The sequence below is a fragment of the Cebidichthys violaceus genome, unplaced genomic scaffold (genome assembly GCF_023349555.1).
Source record: "Cebidichthys violaceus isolate CVI_PGR_0920_01 unplaced genomic scaffold, fCebVio1.0.p SCAF_61, whole genome shotgun sequence".
NCBI classification, from domain to species: domain Eukaryota; kingdom Metazoa; phylum Chordata; class Actinopteri; order Perciformes; family Stichaeidae; genus Cebidichthys; species Cebidichthys violaceus.
The window spans coordinates 938,130-959,997 of record NW_027176828.1 but is presented as its reverse complement, the minus strand read 5'-3'; the positions used below and the strand labels follow the sequence as shown (position 1 = coordinate 959,997).

Genomic DNA, 21,868 nt, shown 5'->3' with positions numbered 1-21,868 from the left:
ATGGAGGTGTTTACAAGCATGACAGGAACAGGAAAGCTGCAGAGAATGCAGTGAAATAGACCATGCGGAGTCATACATTTTTATTGCAGAGTTCTTCTAGGACTGGACAGTGCCTTCTAGTCTAGGACGTTTGGAAGAAGGCTGGGCAATGCAGGCTTTGAAGAGCAGAGGAGTATATTTGAAGGGAGAGGGATCGATTATTTTGGCCAGGTGTCCACGAACAATTGATTGTTGAAGATTCCCCCAAAACCAATAGAAGGATCCACATAAGTAAAGAATTTGAGAGTGACTAAAGTTTCTGTATTATTGCTGTAGAAAAACGATTGTCGTTCCAATTATCACAAAGCAATGACCAAATCTTAGATCAGATCTTCTTCATCTAACGCCACCTCATATCCTGCATAATCGTCTAACGTTACCTCATACAGTACATCCCGAAGCCTTTCTCAAACGACCCCCTACACCCTCTCCCTACCCACTGCCACTCCGCTTGCATGTTCACATGGAAGGTCCGTCACATTACCAACAAATTAGTGGGGAGAGGAAGTGTGTTACATGACCCCCCCACCAGCGACTTTTTAGAACAAAGAATTGCTTTTCTTCGCCTTGCAGATGGTCCTGTTGGTTCAGACAGGTGGAACAGCTCAGGACAGATAACAATAGGCCAGAAGCACAGAAAGCACCACACAGGAAGACTGCCGGCAGGCTTTAAGGACAAACAGAACCTTCATACTCAGCTTGTTGGGCATAGTCATTTGCAAAACAGAGTTACAGGTGAGTCACAGAAGCAGGCAATGAGGGAGCAAACCTGTTCTCACTCAAAAATGTGTCAAATACAGATGGTTGGTCAGTGTTCTTCAGCATCTGATACCAATGCACCCTTTAGCTTCTGTTTGAGACGTACCAGGCTTTTAACTAGTTCACACCACACAGCTTTAGCCCTGATTTTCTACTCAAGGACAGTTTTCGCCAATTCTCGACAAAAGACAGATGACCGGAAGGAAGATTCACTTAAATGTCGGAGCAATTGGGGGCCTGTTGGTGCTGGCTGGAGACCACAGCATGTGGCCAACCGTAAATATGTAGGGGTTTCCTGACTAGTGATCAGAGACAACTATTGAGATGGGCCATTAGGGAATCAGTGACAACTGGAGGGGCTTGAGTTCAACGACACATGACAGCAATCTAGTTGAACCTCTTTACTGCAAGAAGTTTGAACAATCCAAAATTCTATATTTTATACAGATTCATGGCATAATAGTAACCAGAAGCTGCTTTCTGTTACCCAATACAGAGCATTATGGAAATTGTAATTGTTCTGAAGAAAGGATAAAAAAGGAGGGGGAGGTGAACTACATGGAAAAACCCAATGAAGAGAGATGCAACAGTAAGGGAGAAGTTCAGTCACTCCCACTGAAAGAAAGTTGTCACCAGAGTAAAAGAGCAAGGAGGGATGTGGAGGAAGAAGAGAGATTAATCAGTTGTATGACGAGCACAGCAGCATCTTGTCTCCTCTTTCTGACAATGAAAAGCCTTGATGAAGCCGAACTTTGCTTTCCAGAACTCCTCAACTCCTCCTGCAGGAAGGCCATGGGTCCTCACTCTGTATCTATGCTCACTTACATTTTACTGTCCTCCATCTCTCTGCTCACTGTGACTCTCAACCTGGTCGTCATCATCTCCATCTCCCATTTCAAGTATTCATATGTTTAATCAATTTATAAAACTGGTAGCTGTACAGACATAAATGGTTGATGGAACAGAACAACACAAAATATCAGATCTGTAAAGGAAATATGTTTTGTGTTTCAGTCAATTCTTTTATCTCTTAGTATAATATTTATATATCATAAATTGACTACCAATAATGATAAGCATGTTGTTCTCTTATTTCTTCAGGCAGCTTCACACACCCACCAACCTCCTCCTCCTCTCTCTGGCTGTATCAGATTTCTTTGTGGGCCTCCTCATGTTCTTTCAAATTGTGCTCATAGACGGCTGCTGGTTGCTCGGTGACATCATGTGTATTTTGTATATTGTTCTGGACTATATCATTACCTCTGCCTCAGTAGGAACCATGGTGCTCATATCAGTTGACCGATATGTGGCTATTTGTGATCCTCTACATTATCCCAACAAAGTCACACAAAAAACAGTTAAGATCTGTGTTTGTCTATGTTGGATATGTTCTGCTTTCCTTTACAGTCTGCTGATGAAGGACAACCTGGAACAACCAGGCAGGTATAATTCCTGCTTTGGAGAGTGTGTCTTTGTCATTAACTACTTTGCTGGATTTGCACATCTTTTTTTGTGCTTTATCGGTCCTGTCACTGTCATCATAGTTCTGTATATGAGAGTATTTGTGGTGGCTGTGTCTCAGGCTCGTGTCATGCGGTCTCATACTGCAGCTTTTCCTCTCAAGTCTTCAGTCAGTCTAACTGCTAAAAAATCTGAATTGAAAGCAGCCAGGACTCTTGGTGTTGTTATTGTCGTCTTTCTAGTGTGCCTCTGCCCATTTTATTGTGTTTCACTCACAGGCCAGGACACCTTGTTCAATATATCATCTGCTACTTTTGTAATTTGTCTGTTTTATTTCAACTCCTGTCTTAACCCTGTGATCTATGCCTTTTTCTACCCCTGGTTTAGAAAATCTATTAAGCTCATAGTTACTCTTAAGATACTGCAGCCTGGCTCATGTGAGATGAACATACTGTAGAAAAGCGCTGCATGGTGGTTGAAATAAGAAAGAAAAATGTACTTGGTCATGGTGGTGAGAAATTGAATAACAACTGTAAAAGTCTTGGGACAGTGACTTTTTATGTAAACACTGTTACATGGAGATCAAAGATGTATCTTTACATTGTGTACTGTTTCAATGCAACACTGAAACAACTTAGAAAACTACAACTACTTTAGCTACTCTTGGAAATCTGTTACTTGACTCCTTTGAAGCCAACATATAACAAATCAATTGAAGTATCATTGACACATATAGAAATGCTGTTGACGTATATCTGCACGGTGCTGTGTTGGCCAACATGTCTCCTCACAGCAAGATGGGACCAGGTCTAAGTCTTGGGCTGGCCAAAATTTCTGTATGGAAAATGAATTGTCTCTGTGGAGTTGTCCGGATAATACATGGATGTTGGCATTTTTGGATTCTAACAGGTCTTTAGTTACACTGTGTGACTCTGTAGCTAAAGACCTGAAGGGGTAATGCAACTCTCTTTTTCCTGTTTAGGAAGCCTGTCAGCATCTTTTCAAGGGGCCTTTCACAGATTTTACAAATCTAAAGTGTATATTAAATTATCTCAAGTGCTGCCACCACCAGAGACTACTTGTCAACGCTGTGCAGAAGGATGATATTACCACATGGAATGACCTATAAAAAAAAATGTATTATTGATTACCTTTATCAGGATGACTTGCAGGTATGTTGTGTAAAAAGATGAGTGTAATATGTTTGGTTAATCTGTTAATTGGTATGACAGGTATGACAGGTCTTAATGTTTGTGTACAATTGGTAGGTAGAGAAATCTGCTTTACTCCTTGAAAGACACATTTTTCAAAAGAGGGACAACAATTAATCTGGATGAAAATAATGTATCAAGTTTTAGCCACCAGAAGATGGCACATACAGTCAAATGGTGGTCTGCAGTGTTTTCGTGTGAGCAAACAACATTACATTTACTTTCAATGCAAGTTTGTAAATCTTGACAACTCCTGAAATCGGGAAACGAAAAAAATGCTGATTTCTTTAAGGTCCTATTTATTCTAAGAATAAAGACTAGCATCCTGATAATAAGATTTAAATATCCAATTTAAATAATGTTATGCAACACTCTTTCTCCCCCTCTCTCACAGAAACACACAGATACAGTTGTGGTCAAAAGTTTACATACACTTGTAAAGAACATAATGTCATGGCTCTCTTGAGTTTCCAGTTATTTCTACAACTCTGAGTTTTCTCTGATAGAGTGATTGGAACAGATACTTCTTTGTCACAAAAAACATTCATGAAGTTTGGTTCTTTCATGACTTTATTATGGGTTAACAGAAAAAGTGATCAAATCTGCTGGGTCAAAAATATACATACAGCAACATGAATTAGCAATTTTGGTGACTTAGAAAGTTGTGTCAATGAAATGAGCTTCATAGCATGGCCTCTTAACTTCTTGTGAGTGATTATGAGTGACTACAGCTGGTGACTTCTCTGAGGCCATTTAAATAGGGCTCATTGGATACAAACGCCCACAAACGCTACAATGGGAAAGTCAAAGGAGCTCAGCATGGATCTGAAAAAGCGAATCATTGACTTGAACAAGTCAGGAAAGTCACTTGGAGCCATTTCAAAGCAGCTGCAGGTCCCAAGAGCAACAGTGCAAACAATTGTTTGTAAGTATAAAGTGCATGGCACTGTTTTGTCACTGCCACGATCAGGAAGAAAACGCAAGCTATCACCTGCTGCTGAGAGAAAATTGGTCAGGAGGGTGAAGAGTCAACTGAGAACCACCAAAAAGCAGATCTGCCAAGAATTAGAAGCTGCTGGAACACAAGTGTCAGTGTCCACAGTCAAGCGTGTTTTGCATCTCCATGGACTGAGAGGCTGCCGTGCAAGAAGGAAGCCCTTGCTCCAAAAGTGGCACCTTAAGGCTCGACTGAAGTTTGCTGCTGATCACATGGACAAAGATAAGACCTTCTGGAGGAAAGTTCTGTGGTCAGACGAAACAAAAATTGAGCTGTTTGGCCACAATGCCCAGCAATATGTTTGGAAGAGAAAAGGTGAGGCCTTTAACCCCAAGAACACCATGCCTACCGTCAAGCACGGTGGTGGTAGTATTATGCTGTGGGGCTGTTTTGCTGCCAATGGAACTGGTGCTTTACAGAGAGTAAATGGGATAATGAAGAAGGAGGATTACCTTCAAATTCTTCAAGATAACCGAAAATCATCAGCCCGAAGGTTGGGTCTTGGGCGCAGTTGGGTGTTCCAACAGGACAATGACCCCAAACACACATCAAAAGTGGTAATGGAATGGCTAAATCAGGCTAGAATTAGGGTTTTAGAATGGCCTTCCCAAAGTCCTGACTTAAAATCCCATTGAGAACATGTGGACAATGCTGAAGAAACAAGTCCATGTCAGAAAGCCATCAAATTTAACTGAACTGCACCAATTCTGTCAAGAGGAGTGGTCAAAGATTCAACGAGAAGCTTGCCAGAAGCTTGTGGATGGCTACCAAAAGCGCCTAATTGAAGTGAAAATGGCCAAGGGACATGTAACCAAATATTAGCACTGCTGTATGTATATTTTTGACCCAGCAGATTTGATCACTTTTTCTGTTAACCCATAATAAAGTCATGAAAGAACCAAACTTCATGAATGTTTTTTGTGACAAAGAAGTATCTGTTCCAATCACTCTATCAGAGAAAAATCAGAGTTGTAGAAATAACGGGGAAACTCAAGAGAGCCATGACATTATGTTCTTTACAAGTGTATGTAAACTTTTGACCACAACTGTACATTAGCTCTGTTTTTCTTTCCCTGTCTGCACATCTCTTTATTCTAAGGGCAGTTTTGATCACGTTTCCTCTCTCCTTTGTCCTGCAGACCAGAAGGCTATCAACTTCACCTTAGCTACCACAACTTCTTTCAACAGTGTAAAATCACCAAATTTCCTGTATATGTGCACATCGAATGGTGGAACATCCCCTGCAATTTTCATTCCATTCAACCACTAGGGGGCGCTACAGTAATTCACTCAATTTCATTTTTTTGGTGATTTTTCACGTTTTCAGCCTTTGTATTTTAACAAACTCCTCCTAGAGACTTCATGCGATCGACTTCAAATTTGGTCAGGATGCTCTTAAAATCTTTGTGATGAAGTTATCAAAAGCTAGAGTTTTCATCAAAGAACCTTGACATGGCGGGGCGGCCATTTTGCCTCATTGGCCTGGAAAAAAGAGGTTGTTATAACTCCAAGGTACATTATTCAATCTGCACGAAATTTCTTATGCATGATGCTACTTCAACCCTTAGCACATTTCAAATGTAAAATTGTCAATAACTCATAGTGCCACCTACTGGCAAAAGGAAATGTCATATTTCATACTTTTAATTACGTCTCCTAGCCAGTTCACCAGATAAGTCTGAAATGGTTGGCAAAGATAACCTTAATACATTGATGATGCATCATCATGAATATTGTGAGTTTTCGTTGAACGCTGTTGCCGTGGCAACCCATCATTCGCCATGAAAAAGGAAGCTGATGGTTCACTGGCTTGGGATGCTCAAAAACTCATGGAACTTTATACAAGTGTCATAGGTAATGGGAAGACATATTTTAGATGGGTTTTTGGTTTGTCTGTTTTAAATTGTCTCCATAGCGCCCCCTACAATATTTCAAAAGATCAGCCCCAGCGCTACGTTGGAGGTACATCTATGAAACTTCGTAGGAACATGTATCTCAAAGAGACTTAAAAAAGTCTGAAGTACCATGCTTAGATTTAGGCTTATTTCTTGTCGCTATAGTTTAACAAATTCCTCCTAGGGGCTTTGTCGGATCCACTTCACATTTGGTCAGTACAGTCTCAAGACCTTTGTGATTAAAAGTTATCAAAAGCTTTACGTTTGACATAATGGCTTAGCCATAGCCGGTGGCAACTTTACGTGATTCCCCATGAAAAAAGCTGATGTAACTCAGCCGGACTTGTTCCAAACGCTCCCAAACTTCCCATGCTTGATAACACTGATGGCCTGAGGATGTCCACAAGCTAATTTTCACTAATACTCACAGCGCCACCTGCTCACAGCTTTAATCAGGGCCCGAGCACCGACATAGTCGGAGCGGAGGACCTATTGTTCTTCTAATGTTCATTATTATTATTAGGGCCCGAGCACCGACGTAGTCAGAGCAGAGGACCTATTGTTCTTCAAATGTTTATTATTATTATTATTATTATTATTATTGCGCGTTTCCTTGCAAAAAGGAGGTGCTTGGGATATTGGGAATTTTTGGAAATTTGGCACGCATGCCAGAATTTGCGAAGTCTGGTTGGGGTGTCCAGCTGCGGTATGAAATATTGGCTCGATAGCTCCCCCTATTGAGTAGCCCCAACATTTGGTTTCACCTAGCTGTATGAAATTTGGCAGGTATGTGGAACGTAATGGGACGTACAAAAAAAATCATCTTGGAATTTTTTGGAATACATTGTTTAATCTGCTCCAAATTTCACACGTCATAACATCCTGACCCTGAACACATTTATATGACAATTTAGAATCATAGTAATAACGCCACCTAGTGGCAACTGGAAGTTGTACGTTTTGTACTTTGACATCCTGCTCCTCACAGATTATTCCGATCCCTCTAAAGTTTTGTCAGAAAAGCCTTAAGACCTTGACAATGCTTCATTGTGAAGATTGTAAGAAGTTGTTGAAGGGCAGCGACGTGGCGGCTCGGTGAAGTTTGATCCTTCGCCATGAACGAATAAACTGATGTAACTCAACTCCACATCATCAGATCTTTACCAGATTTCATATGTTTGATTGGACTCCAGGCCTGAAGACATCTGCAGGCCAATTTTGAATCATAGTCATAGCGCCACCTACTGGCAACAGTAAATTAAAAGTCTTTATACTTTGGCTTGTTTCTCTTAGTAGGTAAATCAGATCAACATCAAATTAGTTCCAGACAAACGTAAGAAGTTCATAATACCAGTTCATGAAGCTTTTGATGTTTCGTCTAATGCCATTGCCATGGAAACGCAGTCTTCGCCGTGAAAAACGAAGGTAATTTTGAGAGGCTATAAATGCTTGAAACGTAAGCAAACTTGGCACACAGATTTAAAGCCAGAAATGTAGTTATATAATATGATTTTATTTGTTCAGATTGGCAAATCGGCTCAATAGCGCCCCCTACAAACGCTACTTTAACAAACTCCTCCTATGGAATTAATCAGATCAACTTAAAATTTGGTCAGATCAATCTAAAGACCTTTGTGATTAAAAGTTACTCAAAGATTGTTGTTTTGTGAAAGGCTGTTGCCATGGCAACGCATTCTTCGCCATAAAAAACAAAGGTGTTTTTGAGGGGCTAAAAATACTCAAAACACAATCAAACTTGCCACATGCATTTAAAATCCTGAATGTAGTTATCTGATGTGATTTTAATGCTTCAAAGTGGCTAGTCTGCTTGATAGCGCCCCCTACAATATTTGAACGATGCAGCCCTCGCAGTACGTTTCACCTAGATGTATAACATTTGGTAAGCAGGTGTATCACATGTAGACTTAAAAAAAAGTCTTAGGGGTCCATGCTCTAAACCCAACCGGAAGTCAGACATTTTGAATTTTGTATGAATTTCTTGTGTATTTTTCCCATTTCCAGGTGCTGTACTACGAATTCCTCCTAGGTAATTAATCAGATCAGCTTAGAATTTGGTCAGAACAATCTAAAGACCTTTGCAATTAAAATTTTGTAAAAGCTTTAGAATTCATCAAACATGGACTTGGTGTAGTGGCCATTTTACATGGTTCGCCATCATCCATCAAGCTGTTGTAACTCAACTGTACTTTGTCAAAACTGTCCAAAAGTTGACATGCTTGATTACTGTCATGATTTTAGGACATCTGCGCGCCAATATTAACTCATAGTCATAGCGCCACCTACTGGCAACCACGGACGTAAGCAGGATCCTATAATTACAGCGGCCGAAACACTGAACTTAAAAAAAGGGTTTGTGGTCACACCATGAGAAAAAGACTTCTCTGATCTAAATATGTGCAAACTAAGATGCTTGGAGAGCAAAAGTTAGACAACAGTGGTTTTCAAACCAGGAAGAAATCAGGAAAAATCATCTAACTCGTGCACGCAGTGTTTGATGGTCACAGAAATGCATGGCCGCGTCATCCAGAGTCTGACGGTCACAGAAATGCATGGCCGCATCACCAAGAGTACTGCCAGTACTAAAAAATACCATTTAACTCGTACATGCAGTGTATGATGGTCACAGAAATGCATGGCCGCGTCAACCAGAGTCCTGCCAGTACCTTCGACGTGCGTGAAGTTGTGAGGGCCCGATCAATGCTGCTTGCAGCTTTAATGATGTATGTGTTTGCTGTCATGCAGCTATGGTACTGGTGCATTGTTTTATTTTGTTAGCAATGGCACCGTTAAGCAAATGTCCTGCATTCAAAGTCTTACTTACTGTAAGTAAAAGTGTTGTCAGCAAGTATTCTCATCAAAATGTACTTATACATTTACTGCACAATAATTTTGTGCAGTAAATACACAATAAAGTAGTTTCTTTTCATCTGAAAAGAAACTAAAGCTTTCAGACAAATGTAGTTTAAAAAAACAACATTTACCTCTGAGATGTATGGGAGGAGAAGTAGAAAGTAGCAGAACTTAGAAATACTCATATAATGTTCAAGTACCTTGTATTTTTTACATAAGTACAATACTTGAGTAAATGTACTCATTTACATTGCTGGTAATGAAGATAATAAAGTTGTAAAAAGTGAGTATTTTGTTTGCTTTTGTTTGTGTAAACATGGAATGTATTCAAAGTTAAGATTCTAGTAAAAGTTAAAAATGTTTAACAGATCAAACTTAATTTTAGTTTGTAGAAATTACCTAAAAACCACTTACCTAAAAAAATTAAGTAAATCCAACACATTTTTTTCAGTGATGTTTAACCCCATGTCAGTAACGCTTAATTCACCTTATTAAGGCCATAAACATGCAGTTATTAATCAGCACATAGTATGATGTATTTATCTCATTTAAGTGTGAGCACTTGAGATGTATTTTAGGGAGCCAGGGCATCTAATTTCATCAAATATATTCAGATGTTTTTAAATGAGCGTAAACATATAGATATAATCAGTTAAATCAGAGTTATTATATTCTAGAAGGACCAGAAAACTTTTTTTGTATTTTAAAAAATCTAGAAACAACTCCTCTGATCTGAGGCAGACTCAGGCCGTAAACTAGAGGGTTACTGATCGTTGGAATGATCACAAACTCCAGAGATAAGACCGCGATAACAATTGGATTGACTTCATCGGCCTTGAAAATACTGAGCATGACCTCGCAGAGAATTGAGAAAAAATAGTTTATGAACGTCACAATGTGAGGGAGACAGGTTCGTAACGCTTTTCCTCTGAATTCTGACGAGCTGCTCCTTAAAACCAGCAGAATGTGCAGGTAGGAGTACAGGATGAAGAACAGGGGCACAAGGGTGTTTGGTACGGTAAATAAACCTCCTACTATTCGGTTCACAGTTGTGTCCATGCAAGAGAGCTGGACCACCGAACAAAAGAGCTGGTGCACTTTGTTTCCACACAAAGGCAATCGAACAGTGAGATAAACCAAAACGGCGACAGCAAACGCAGGAAAAAGCAAAGCGAGCATGAGAAGATACGTCACCGTCATGGACGTCATTTTACTGTGATAGCGTAAGGGCTGGCATATAGCAACAAATCTATCGTAGGCCATGACGCCGAGAATCATGAGCTCACTAGTTGCATAACTGTAGATGACATAGATCTGAATGAAACATGCCAGACGTGAGATCAAATGAGTGTCAGACAGAATGTCCATCAGAAACCTGGGGAAGAAGCCGGCTGAGCCGTACAGAGAGTTAAAAGACAGAGAGCAGATGAAGATATACATGGGCTGATGCAGAGACTTCTCCAGGCAGACTGTCAGAATGATGACAACGTTAACAGAGATTATAGTCACATAGAGCAACAGACACAGACTGAAGAACAGATATCTGAGGGGCCCAAAGTCTGCAAACAGAGTAAACTGAAAGTAGAGAGGATTCAGGCTACTGTTGCTCTTCATGTCTGCAGCAAAGCAGAGCTGGAAGAAGAGAAGTGAGAGTGATGGAGAGAGGACAAACAAATTAAAAGATGATGTAAAGGAGAGTTATTAGGGATTCAAATGGACTGAATAAAATGTTCTATTGAACACTTATTCCAACAGGACACATAACACAAGCCTGCGTACATGTAAGTTGCATTAACTGCATATTTCAAACTTGATCATTTTCAACATAACTAGCACATGGTTCAAAAAGACATGTTAAAACACACACAAGAGGGAAACATGTCAGTATCTCATGGACTAAATGCACAAGCAACCAAACATTTGTCCACATATTATATTTCAGTTCAATGAATGGAGAAGAGATGTATCCAGGTTACCAAGGCTCACAAGGGAAAACATTAACATTATTCACAGACAAAATCACAACTGCAATCAACCAGTTTGAAAAGCTTTCACAGTTTATGGAAGTTGTCCATAGTACATATATCAACATGTATCAACAAAATATACTGTTAATAGTGTTCATACCAGTCCTGTGGTTAATAGCTAATAAAGTCATAAAGACATTCAGTCAACAGTCTTTGCATCAGTGTAGTAAATACACTGCATCCTCCCCTGACCTAGAGCACACTGAGGAAGCTGCTGCACTTTTATCATGTTGTTCTCCAGAACTAAGAACAACAACCTGTGCACACAAGGTCCAAAGGGAGATACGGTGTGTCACAAACAGACTACATATGTTGGACTGTTGTGTTGCCAAGTTATATCCGAGTCCAGACTTCTAATTGTATCAAGTATAGGGATGTTGATAATAGTTTGAATGAAGGATTAATGCTATCAGGTCAGGCACCATCATATCTTAAAGAGGAATTTGTATCCTATCACCCCACTAGAGAGCTGTGCTCCCAGAATGCAGGGTTACTTGTGGTTTCTAGAGTCTTCCAAAGAACAATGGGAACCTGAACCTTCAGCTATCAAGTTCCTCTTCTGTGGAACCAGCTTCCAGTTTCAGCCCGGGGGGCAAACACCCTCACCACATTTAAGAGTAGGCTTTGACTTTCCTCTTTGATGGCGCCGCTAGGGAACGTCTGGGTTTTGTCCCAACTTTTGCATGGGCCGTTGTTGGGCCATGTCAGAATTTGTACACGATGGAAATGTGTTGGTCGAACGTAAAACATCCCATTGTTCAGATGCGCCCAAATAAGGACTTTGGGGCAAAATGTGTATTCAATCACCAAATCCTATAGAAGGCAGTATTGACTAATTTTACGTGCCGAAAGGCCAAATGGGTGCAATTATGGATTTTAAGTACGACTTTCATGGGAAACATAAGAAATGGTTGGATTAAGTGCCGAATGGGTGCTGTTGTGGTTTTTAAGTACGACTTTCATTGGAAATCTAGGAAATGGGTGGGTTAAGCATTCTGGCTTTCATTGGAAAACAAGGAAATGTGTCAGTTGTCACCGTACAATGCCTATTTCGACCATGGACACATCAGTTGATGTACCAAATGCTTCCAAAAAGGCCAAATTAAAAATGGAACGGGGTCAACTCTCCCAAATGTGCCACTGCCTTTTGGACCTGTTTTCCCATGTAATTGATTTTCCATCAAAAATAGTGGACAACAGACGACAGTCTTTAAGAATCACTTTAGCTCAATAGCAAGTTCCTGGAGAAAGATAGCTTTCACAAGGGTGTGCAGACTTGCTGCTTAATGGGCTTATTCAAGTCATCAACGGGAAGGTTTCATGCCATTTCCAAGCAGTTTCAGCCATGTTCTGAGAAGTTATGGCCATTTGAAGGAGGGGGACTATTGGCCTACATGACCGGTCCATACAAATTTACTCGAAACGGCCGTTTTTGGGATATTAGGGAACGGGCCTTTTTTGAAAGGTTACTCCAGATTCAGTACTTGGGTCCTATAAAAACACATTAAATTGACATATGGTGGACACGAGAGGACACTCTTCAAGGTTCAAGTAGTTTCAAGTCATTAGCATGTTGTTAAAAGAAGATTCTTTCCAGAGTATCTGCAGACTTGCTGATAAAGGTGCTCATTTAAATCCTCAAATTGAATATTCCATACCATTTCCAAGCATTTTCAACCATGTCCTGAGAAGTTATGACTGTTTGAAGGAGGGACTTTTGGGGTATCATTTCCCATTCAATTTATCCAATAAAAACTATCATTCAAATTTAGTCCAACTGTCCCTCCTCCTGTGCAGGCATGCTACTTGCTAGAGAGTGCCATCCAACATGAATGTGCCCCATTTGGGCGTGGCTACAACATATTCAAAAAGCAGGGTTCTGACATGTTTAAAAAAAATGCTCCAATCTGACAAACTTCTTGACATGGTGTCAGACTTATCCATTTTGACAGCATGCTGTTCTCTGAGTTTGATCCAAGCAAACAAAAATTCTAGAATATTTAGAGGGATTTTGGTCACGTGACCTTATTGTAGGGCCTGTACAAACAGTCTGTCAAAAATCTGGAGTCGCTTGGACCAATATTTGAGAGATTTTGTCAATTTTTTCATTGCTCAAAAAATTACCAAATTTTTTCTTTGGGCCTGTTTTTGGGGACCTTAACTTGCAGCAACGAGCACCAAATTTTAGGCATTTAATGTCAGTTAATGTTCACAAGGTTCCATTTCATGTCAACCCGCTGAGGCTTAGTGCAGCGAGGCTTGTCTTTCGCTCTTAGCTTCTAGCTCTGGGTGTTAACCTGTTGCTTACATAACAAAGGCTGCAGACTGGGCCAAGTTGAACTACTATGATCTGCAAGCTGTAGCATAATTGCCGCAGTGGGAGTCCACTTGTTGGACTTGTGTCACTATCACATCTACCGTGGCTCCACTCAACTCCCCATCTGGCTGTATCAGCTGCGTCCGTCTGGCTGATAAGATTGCAGAGCTGGAAATGAGAATCTCCACGCTGTAGAAGCCGAGAAGTTAATGGATACCATCACCTTCGGTCCAGCACAAACCAACACAACCTGTGCCTGAGTGCCTGATACCACCGCTCCCTGTCCCGCTGCAGTCTCTGTGGGTAATTTTGTGTCTGTTACCTCTCCACTGTCCTGTGGTGTACCGCAGGGCTCCTTTCTGAGGCCTCTGTTATTTTATTTGTTGTCTTTGGGAGGGATTATAAAAAGTCATAATGTTGCTTATCATTTTTATGCTGATGATATTCAACTCTATTTTTCATTCAAACCCAGTGAGGTTTTCACAGTAACTAGGCTCCTGGACTGTGTAAATGCTATTAGAGACTGGACGGCAGAAAACTGCTTACAAGTATACGGCACTAAGACTGAGGTTCTGGTTATTGCACCAGATGAAGTTGTCCCTACGATCAAGCAGAGTATTGGTCCACTCTTATCTGCTGCCCACTTCAACCTGTGTAATCTAGGGGTAATATTTGACCAATCAGTGTCGTTGGACCCTCATATTAAAGCAGCTGTCTACATCCTGTTTCTTCCATCTAAGACATATCAGCAAACTCAGATCTGTAGTATCAACAGCTGAACTAGAGATGATCATACATGCCTTTATCTCTTCACGCATTGACTACTGTAATTCACTTTTCTCGTCACTCAGCTGAAAACTCATCTCTTCAAGAAGTGCTGAGCCTTCCACATAGCATTTATTGTATTCATACTAGTTTATTGAACTTATTGTATTTGTATTGGCTTGTTTTTGCACTGTACTTTTGCACTGGTTTATGCTCTGGTTCTGCTCTTAGATGCTTGTGTAAACAAGGAGATGCACTTATGACTTCTGGTTACAAGTATTTCTCTTGAATACCTATGTTGAATACACTTATTGTAAGTCGCTTTGGATGAAAGCATCTGCTAAATGACTGTAATGTAATGTAATTTAATGTTTAAGTTAAAACGAGCCCTATTTTCAGGCCTCAGCTCGAAAAAAGATACAAAATACCTAAGTGAGTGTAGCGTTGCATTTAAAAAAAATAAAAAATAAAAAAAATAAATTTATATATATTTGAGATGTGAAAAGTCATGGAAATATCAGTACATATGTTACAGGTTAACATAAGATTAAGCTCGCTGGGGAAAAACAGCAATTTCAGGATATTTTTTTTTGGAAATTATGGAAATCCAAGATTTAAAATATTTCCAGCTCTTATAACAACTGATAAAGGCTCTCTATACACATTTATACATAGATACAGTGAAACATTCATAAAATATAGAGCATATAAAATTGCAAAACTGATAAAATATTCCAATATTTGAATAAAAAAATATTTTTTTAAATTAAAAAACACTCTATATCACTTCTGTTTATCACTCCTGATGTTCAATGAATCAAAAGACAGAAGATTGGGCTTTTTTTTGTGTTTTAAGCTCTTTCTAAGCCCTTTTTATGGTCATTTTATGGTCACATACTGCTTCAGATTCAGCCCATTCTCTCTGTTTAGGGCTGTATCTCTGCCCCCCTTTCTCCGATTTTCACCATTGAGACCTCCTTCGAACCGTAGAAGCCAATAGAATTGCCTGGAATTGAAAGCTAGATGATTGACAGCACTATTAGGCAATGGGAATGATAAACGTCCAATCTGATGGCAGATCTGAAATCTAATTTGCTGAGCTTCGAACCCTCCCAAGAAGCCGAGGAGTGTCGGAAAGACACGAATCGAACGAATTCACACGGAGCACATGCAGCTGGACATACGTACATAAGTACGGAGATATTTCATTTTTTCGCTGAGATTCGACCAAAAGTGAGTATAATATTTGATGAAAGCTGTGTGACTTTTTTGTGTTCGAAGCTGAATATCTCTGCGATGGTTTACCGGAGAGAGAATTGGAAGATATGTCCGTAATCTCCGTCAAGCGGACATGCTTTTTCATGCTGCATGTTTGTAGGTAGCACGTTGCTAACGGACAGTAGCAGCTGTTTTCTCCGGTCTTTTCCAGTCATATCGAGTTATGATTTATGATATTTTGTTATTTGTTTGCTTGGCTGATGGGAGATGTGTTTGTCTCATGTAGAAGTGACCTAGTTCACGTTGTTCCCAGGACGCTGAGGTTTCTGCAGAACTATAACATCATTATATTCGTTCTTCGTGGGTTCTCTGCCAGTTACTTTTAACACGAAACTCTCTACGTTTTTATGTACTACGTCCCCCAATTGGGGGACCCTCGGGCTTAAAAGTATAATCCTCTGGTATTATTATTTAGCCAAGGCGTGCTGCGATTTTATTTTTTTGCAGGTGCTATGGAATCAAGTACAACCCCGATTGTACAGTTGAAGTTATTTAGATAATCATCTGGAGACATATTTGGATTTCAGTTAAGTCTTTATGAAAGGTGTAGTGACTTTAACAAATATCCATTTTATCTTTATCTTTTAAGCCACTGGGGGGCGAACGAGAGAACTTGTTCGGACGCGCGTTCATGCCACAAACATTTCACTGTCCAGTGCGCTGTCTTTCTTTCGATCCGTATGATCCGTTTATTCAGCTTGTACATTGACACCATAGCAGAACACCACAGGATACTGCATGACAGTATAATATAACACCTGGAGAAGCCACGCTGACATGCTTGCTGACACGTCACATTGACACGGTCAAAAAACTGTTAGCTTCCCGTCCACACACCTGATTCTCCTCACCAGGCACTTACCTATATGCACTTTTAACTCAATGCACCACCCTGTGTTCAGTGTCAGAACTGCTATGTGTAAACCCACCACATGTTTCCGTCAAAGACAAAATAAAACAACAAAACCACATTATGGCTCCAACAAAAGGTATTAGCAGAGTTGGTAATGAGGACACAAGAAAAAACATATCTGTCATGATCTTTCGAACTCAAGAATAGGTTAATTTCCTGTTTTTGTGTGTTTCTCAACTGTTTGATTGCCTGCCCTGCTCTTATTAGTCGCACCTTTCCTTTATTACCCTACTGCCTGTGTGTATTTAGTCTACGTGCTCATTTTCTCTGTTGCCCATTTGTCTTAGTATTTCTAGGTCAAGTGTTGCAGAGTTTTTTCTTGTGTATTTCACATTGGTATTCGATCTTACTTTTGTATTTCTTGACTCTGCCTTAGCCTTGTGATTTTGGATAACTTTGCCTCAATTTGTACTGAATTCCCGTGTACTGAAGCTTCGCTTCAGTATTAACACTGTTTGATTCAATCCATATCTTTAAGCCCTATTGGCTTCCTTGGTTCTTAGTTTGCTGCCACAACTGGCACTGACAAGTCCATGTGGCTGCCGCATCCACAATAAAGCCTTTTAACATGGCCCACTCGGATTCCATCAAAAATGTTCAGGCCTTGAAGTTAAAAAGCTCTCAGACAAAAAGAAAAGTATGTGTGAGTTTTCCATAATCTCAGTGCACATTCTTCCTTTATACTTACCAGTTTATAAGTGGCAAAGGGCATATACATGTTTTTTGTGTGTACACAGTATACATTTGAGTTCTGTAAGGCAGTCCCCCAGCTTACAGCTCTGCTCTTCACCCGAGTGTCCAAGACATACGGCCGCAGATCTGATGATATGATCACAAAGTCGATCATTGATCTTTAGCCTCAGGTGTTCCAGTACCAAGTGCTCTCATTAATCACCCTATGCTCTAACCTGGTGTATATTATGGCCAATCTACAACTGGCACAGAAGTCCAGTAACAAAGCAGTACTGATGTTCAGACTGGGCAAGCAATTCATCCCAGTCACCCCTCTTCAGGTTCCTCTATCATTGCCCATGTGTTGAAGACCCCCAGCAGAAGTAAAGTGTCCTTCCAGATAAGTCCCCTCTCCAGGAGTTTGGTTCACACCATTTAGGTCACCGGGGTCCAGACCTCTGTATTTTTCACTAAAAATAACTTGAATTTGTACAATTACCGTGCTTATCTGTTTGTTGTTATTGCTTGATTGTGTGTTTGTGTGTATGTGGGTGCATATCAATCTCCACTGTTCGCAGTTTTCTACAGTTGCATGTCCCGAAGGCAGCCGGCTGAAAAATAATGATTTGGACGGTGGTGGTTTTAGGAAGAGATCCATGAGGTTATGATCTGATCCGCGAAATAAGTGAAATCGAGAGAAATCCCGCTTTCAATATGTCATCAATGTTGGACAAAGTAAAAGCCTGTTTCATACGTCATCAACGTGGGTCAAACGTTTTGCTAAGGAACTGATACAGAAGTGCACTTACGCGATGGAAAACTCCGACCTGATAGAAAGACTGCTAACGGGCCTCCAAAGTCCGTCAGTGTGTTTCCTAGTTTGCTGGCACGTAACGTTACACATTACGGATGATGAGTATGTAGCTAGCCTTCCAGCTAGCAAATCACTAACTAGAGGTCCTGAGACAGCGCACACTACCGCATCACCTCCGTTGTATATGAGCAATCCAGGTGACAGTTGGCTAACTAGTTGTTATATGATCACGACAATGTTAGATGACTATTTATTTGGTTATATGAGGGGAGTGAATGTAAGCGTTTTATATCCAGCCATGTTCACTTGAAGGAGAATCTGTTTTTTACAGGTTTCATTTATAAATGCTTTGCATAAATAGTCCTCACCTTAGATGAGGTCACACAAAATACTTCACTAGTGACTAGTAACTACCTGAATTAATCATGAATTGCAATATTAATACGTGTTTATAAAACATATATTAACATAGTCCCTAACCATTAGTGCATATCTAAATCATTATATATAATTGCATGAATAATGTACATCTAAATAAGTTCTTAATCATTTACTAACACTTTATAAAGGATGTAATTAATCATCTACAACTCCTTAATAATTGGTTGTAATATATATAATACTTCATTCATAAAGTATGAAAACACAATCATGAAACAATAATTGATAAGCTTATTAATCAAGAATAAAACATTTATAACTGTTGTCAGAATTGCATACTAATGAGTGTTAGTGTAGGAACAATGCTTTATAAATGATGAATTAAGTGTTTACTCATACTTAACTAATGCTTCATAGTGTGTAGTTATTATAAAGTGTTACCAAATACATAAGTAGATTTCAATGGAGCATGGATTTCGAGGACTGTTAAAATGTGTTATGTCAGCTAAGGCAAAGTTGGTAGCCTTCTGGTCTGCAGGACAAATGGGAGGAAAGGTGACCAAAACTGCAGATAAGAGTGTGAAAGAGAAGGGGGGGGGGGGGGGGGGGCAGGCTGTGTCTGAGAAAGAGTGTTGTATAAAATTACGCTGGACATTTAAATCATATTATATGGATGCTAGTCTTTATTCATAGATTGCATACGACTTTAAAGCAATCAGTAATTTTTGTCTCTCTCCTGATTTCAGATGTTGTCAGGATTTAAAAAATTGCATTTTAAGTAAACGTTACTATTGTTTGTTCACAAAAAAAACACTGCAGGCCACCATTTGAATGCATGTGCCATCATCCGGTGGCCAGAATTTCCACAGCTTATTTTCTTCAGGATTAACTGTTGAGTTGTCCCTCATTGAACATTTTTTTACCTACCAATTATTACATTACATTACATTACACTCATTTAGCAGACGCTTTTATCTGAAAGCGACTTACAATAAGTGCATTCAACATATACTTATACATATCAATTATATACTCACATTACTACCTGTACCTACACTTAACAGTGAAACCAAACAAACACAATTACACTTGTTCCTTTACATTACATACCTGCAAGTCAGCCACTTCAATCTTTACATTGATCTAAGTTTGGCTGAGTCATCTTGCTAAATTTATTAAACTAGTGATGTGTCCGCTCTATACTGTCTCTGTCCATTCAGATGTCCGGGTTCTAAATGTAGTTAATTTCTGTGTTTTGGATCCCCAAAAGAATACAGAGTGGTTATGGCTCAAATTTTACATTTTGGTTGTCCTCCAAAAGCGGCAGTTCAAAAATGTGTTAAATACGTTAAAAAAGTTATATACGTTATTTTCAGAGTCAAGGTACATTGGAGTGATTTTGTAAACTTGCGTAAGAAAGAACAGATTTTATTCCACCTCTCACTGTATGGGCTAACCAAACTGAGGGAAAGTAAGTACAGGTGCTGAACACAGTTTCACAACTACCTGAAAGAGATAATCAATATAAAGGTCAATCAATTAAAACATTTGTGCAGACCATTTGTAAAACCTGTGAAAGGCCCCTTGACAGGATGCTGGCAGGCTCCTTTTTCTAAACAGGAAAGAGACAGATGCATTAAAGTTACGCAGTATAACGTATGATATTCGATCCAAAAAAAGAAAACAATATTTCTACATTTGTCCAAAGATTCTACAAATTATTTGTTTTATGTTGGCCTTACAGGATTCAGGCAATACATTTTCTAGAGTAGAGTATTCGTAGATTTTTAAGTTGCTTCAGTGTTGCATTGAAACGGTACACAATGTAGAGACACATATGTGATCTGCATGCAATAGTGTTCATACAGAGGTCACTCTACCAAGACTTTTACATCTGTTACTAAATTCTCACCACCATGACCAAGTACATTGTTCTGTCTTATTACAGCCACCATGCAGTGGTTCTCTACAGTATGTTGGTATCACATGAGCCAGCCTGCAGTATCTTAAGAGTAGCAATGAGCCTGATGGATTTTCTAAACCAGGGGTAAAAAAAGGCATAAATCACAGGGTTAAGACAGGAGTTGAAATAGAACAGACATATTACAAAGGCAGCAGTTGAGGCATTGAGCAAGGTGTCCTGGCCTGTGAGTAAAACACAATAATATGGGCAGAGGCACAATAGAAACACAACAATCACAACACCAAGAGTCCTGGCTGCTTTCAATTCAGATTTTTTAGCAGTTGCACGTACTGAAGACTTGAGAGGAAAAACTACAGTATGAGACCGCATGGCACGAGCCTGAAACACAGCCACCACAAATACTCTCATATACAGAACTATGATGACAGTGACAGGACAGATAAAAGTCAAAAAAAGATCTGCAAGTCCAGCAATGTAGTCATTAACAATGACACACTCTCCAAAGCAGGAATTATGCATGCCTGGTTGTTCCAAGTAATCCCTTATTAGCAGACCGTCAAAGAAAGCAGAACATATCCAACACAGACAAACACAGATCTTAACTCTTTTTTGTGTGACTTTGTTGGGATAATGTAGAGGATCACAAATAGCCACATATCGGTCAACTGATATGAGCACCATGGTTCCTACAGAGGAAGAAGTAATGATGTATCCTAGATACTGATACAGAATACACATGAGGTCACCGAAGAACCAGCAGCCGTCTATGAGCACAATTTGAAAGAACATGAGGAAGCCCACGAAGAAATCTGACACAGCCAAAGAGAGGAGGAGGAGGTTGGTGGGTGTGTGGAGCTGCCTGAGGAGATCAGAGAACAACATGCTTATCAATTTTTTTTTCGTTCCAGATCTGACAATTTTGTTTTGTTCTTTTCCATTAACCACTTCTTTCTGTACAGCTACCAGTTTCATGAATTTATAAAACATATGAATACTTGAAGTGGGAGATGGAGATGATGACAAGCAGGTTGAGAGTCACAGTGAGCAGAAAGATGGAGGACAGTGAAATGTAAGTGAGCATAGATACAGAGTGAGGAGGCATGGCCTTCCTGCAGGAGGAGTTGAGGAGTTCTGGAAAGCAAAGTTCGGCTTCATCAAGGCTTTTCATTGTCAGAAAAAGGAGAAAAGATGCTGCTGTGCTCGTCATACAACTGATTAATCTCTTTTCTTCCTCCACATCCCTCCTTGCTCTTTTACTCTGGTGACAACTTTCTCTTAGTGGGAGTGACTAAACTTATCCCCTACTGTTTCATCTACTTTCATTGGGCTTTTGCATGTATTTCACCTCCTCCTCCTCTTTTTAACTTTTTTTCCTAAACAATTACAAGTTCCATCATGCTCTGCAACGGGGAACAGCAACAACGCAGCCAAAGTTTCCTTTTTAAGACAGTTATGACCAGGACAAGAAGAAGAGAGAGTACAGCTATTAGTTTCTATTATGCCATGAATCTGTACAAGATACAGATTTTTGGATTTGTTTAAAC

At 39.8% G+C, this 21,868-nt stretch overlaps 3 protein-coding genes across 3 annotated transcripts; 1 reads left to right on the top strand and 2 right to left on the bottom strand.

The window, feature by feature from the left end:
• The first annotated feature begins 1,485 nt into the window (after positions 1 to 1,485).
• LOC137890093 (trace amine-associated receptor 13c-like) lies at positions 1,486 to 2,716 on the top strand. The gene is made up of 2 exons (XM_068734192.1): positions 1,486 to 1,697; positions 1,900 to 2,716. Exons 1-2 carry the CDS (start codon positions 1,486 to 1,488, stop codon positions 2,714 to 2,716), a joined length of 1,029 nt encoding a protein of 342 aa, XP_068590293.1.
• A 7,183-nt stretch (positions 2,717 to 9,899) lies between these two features.
• Positions 9,900 to 10,847, bottom strand: LOC137890037 (olfactory receptor 6K3-like). The gene has a single exon (XM_068734123.1). It carries the CDS (start codon positions 10,845 to 10,847, stop codon positions 9,900 to 9,902), a length of 948 nt encoding a protein of 315 aa, XP_068590224.1.
• Positions 10,848 to 20,366: 9,519 nt separating this feature from the next.
• LOC137890105 (trace amine-associated receptor 13c-like) lies at positions 20,367 to 21,531 on the bottom strand. The gene is made up of 2 exons (XM_068734203.1): positions 21,320 to 21,531; positions 20,367 to 21,183 (listed from the first exon to the last, which is right to left on the bottom strand). Exons 1-2 carry the CDS (start codon positions 21,529 to 21,531, stop codon positions 20,367 to 20,369), a joined length of 1,029 nt encoding a protein of 342 aa, XP_068590304.1.
• Between the last annotated feature and the right edge of the window lie 337 nt (positions 21,532 to 21,868).

Coding starts and splice junctions, on each gene's coding strand:
- LOC137890105 (XM_068734203.1), bottom strand. CDS start 21,531: ATGACGAGCACAGCAGCATCTTTTCTCCTTTTTCTGACAATGAAAAGC. Junction 21,184..21,319: donor ATCTCCATCTCCCACTTCAA/GTATTCATATGT, acceptor TGATCTCCTCAG/GCAGCTCCACACACCCACCA.
- LOC137890037 (XM_068734123.1), bottom strand. CDS start 10,847: ATGAAGAGCAACAGTAGCCTGAATCCTCTCTACTTTCAGTTTACTCTG.
- LOC137890093 (XM_068734192.1), top strand. CDS start 1,486: ATGACGAGCACAGCAGCATCTTGTCTCCTCTTTCTGACAATGAAAAGC. Junction 1,698..1,899: donor ATCTCCATCTCCCATTTCAA/GTATTCATATGT, acceptor TTATTTCTTCAG/GCAGCTTCACACACCCACCA.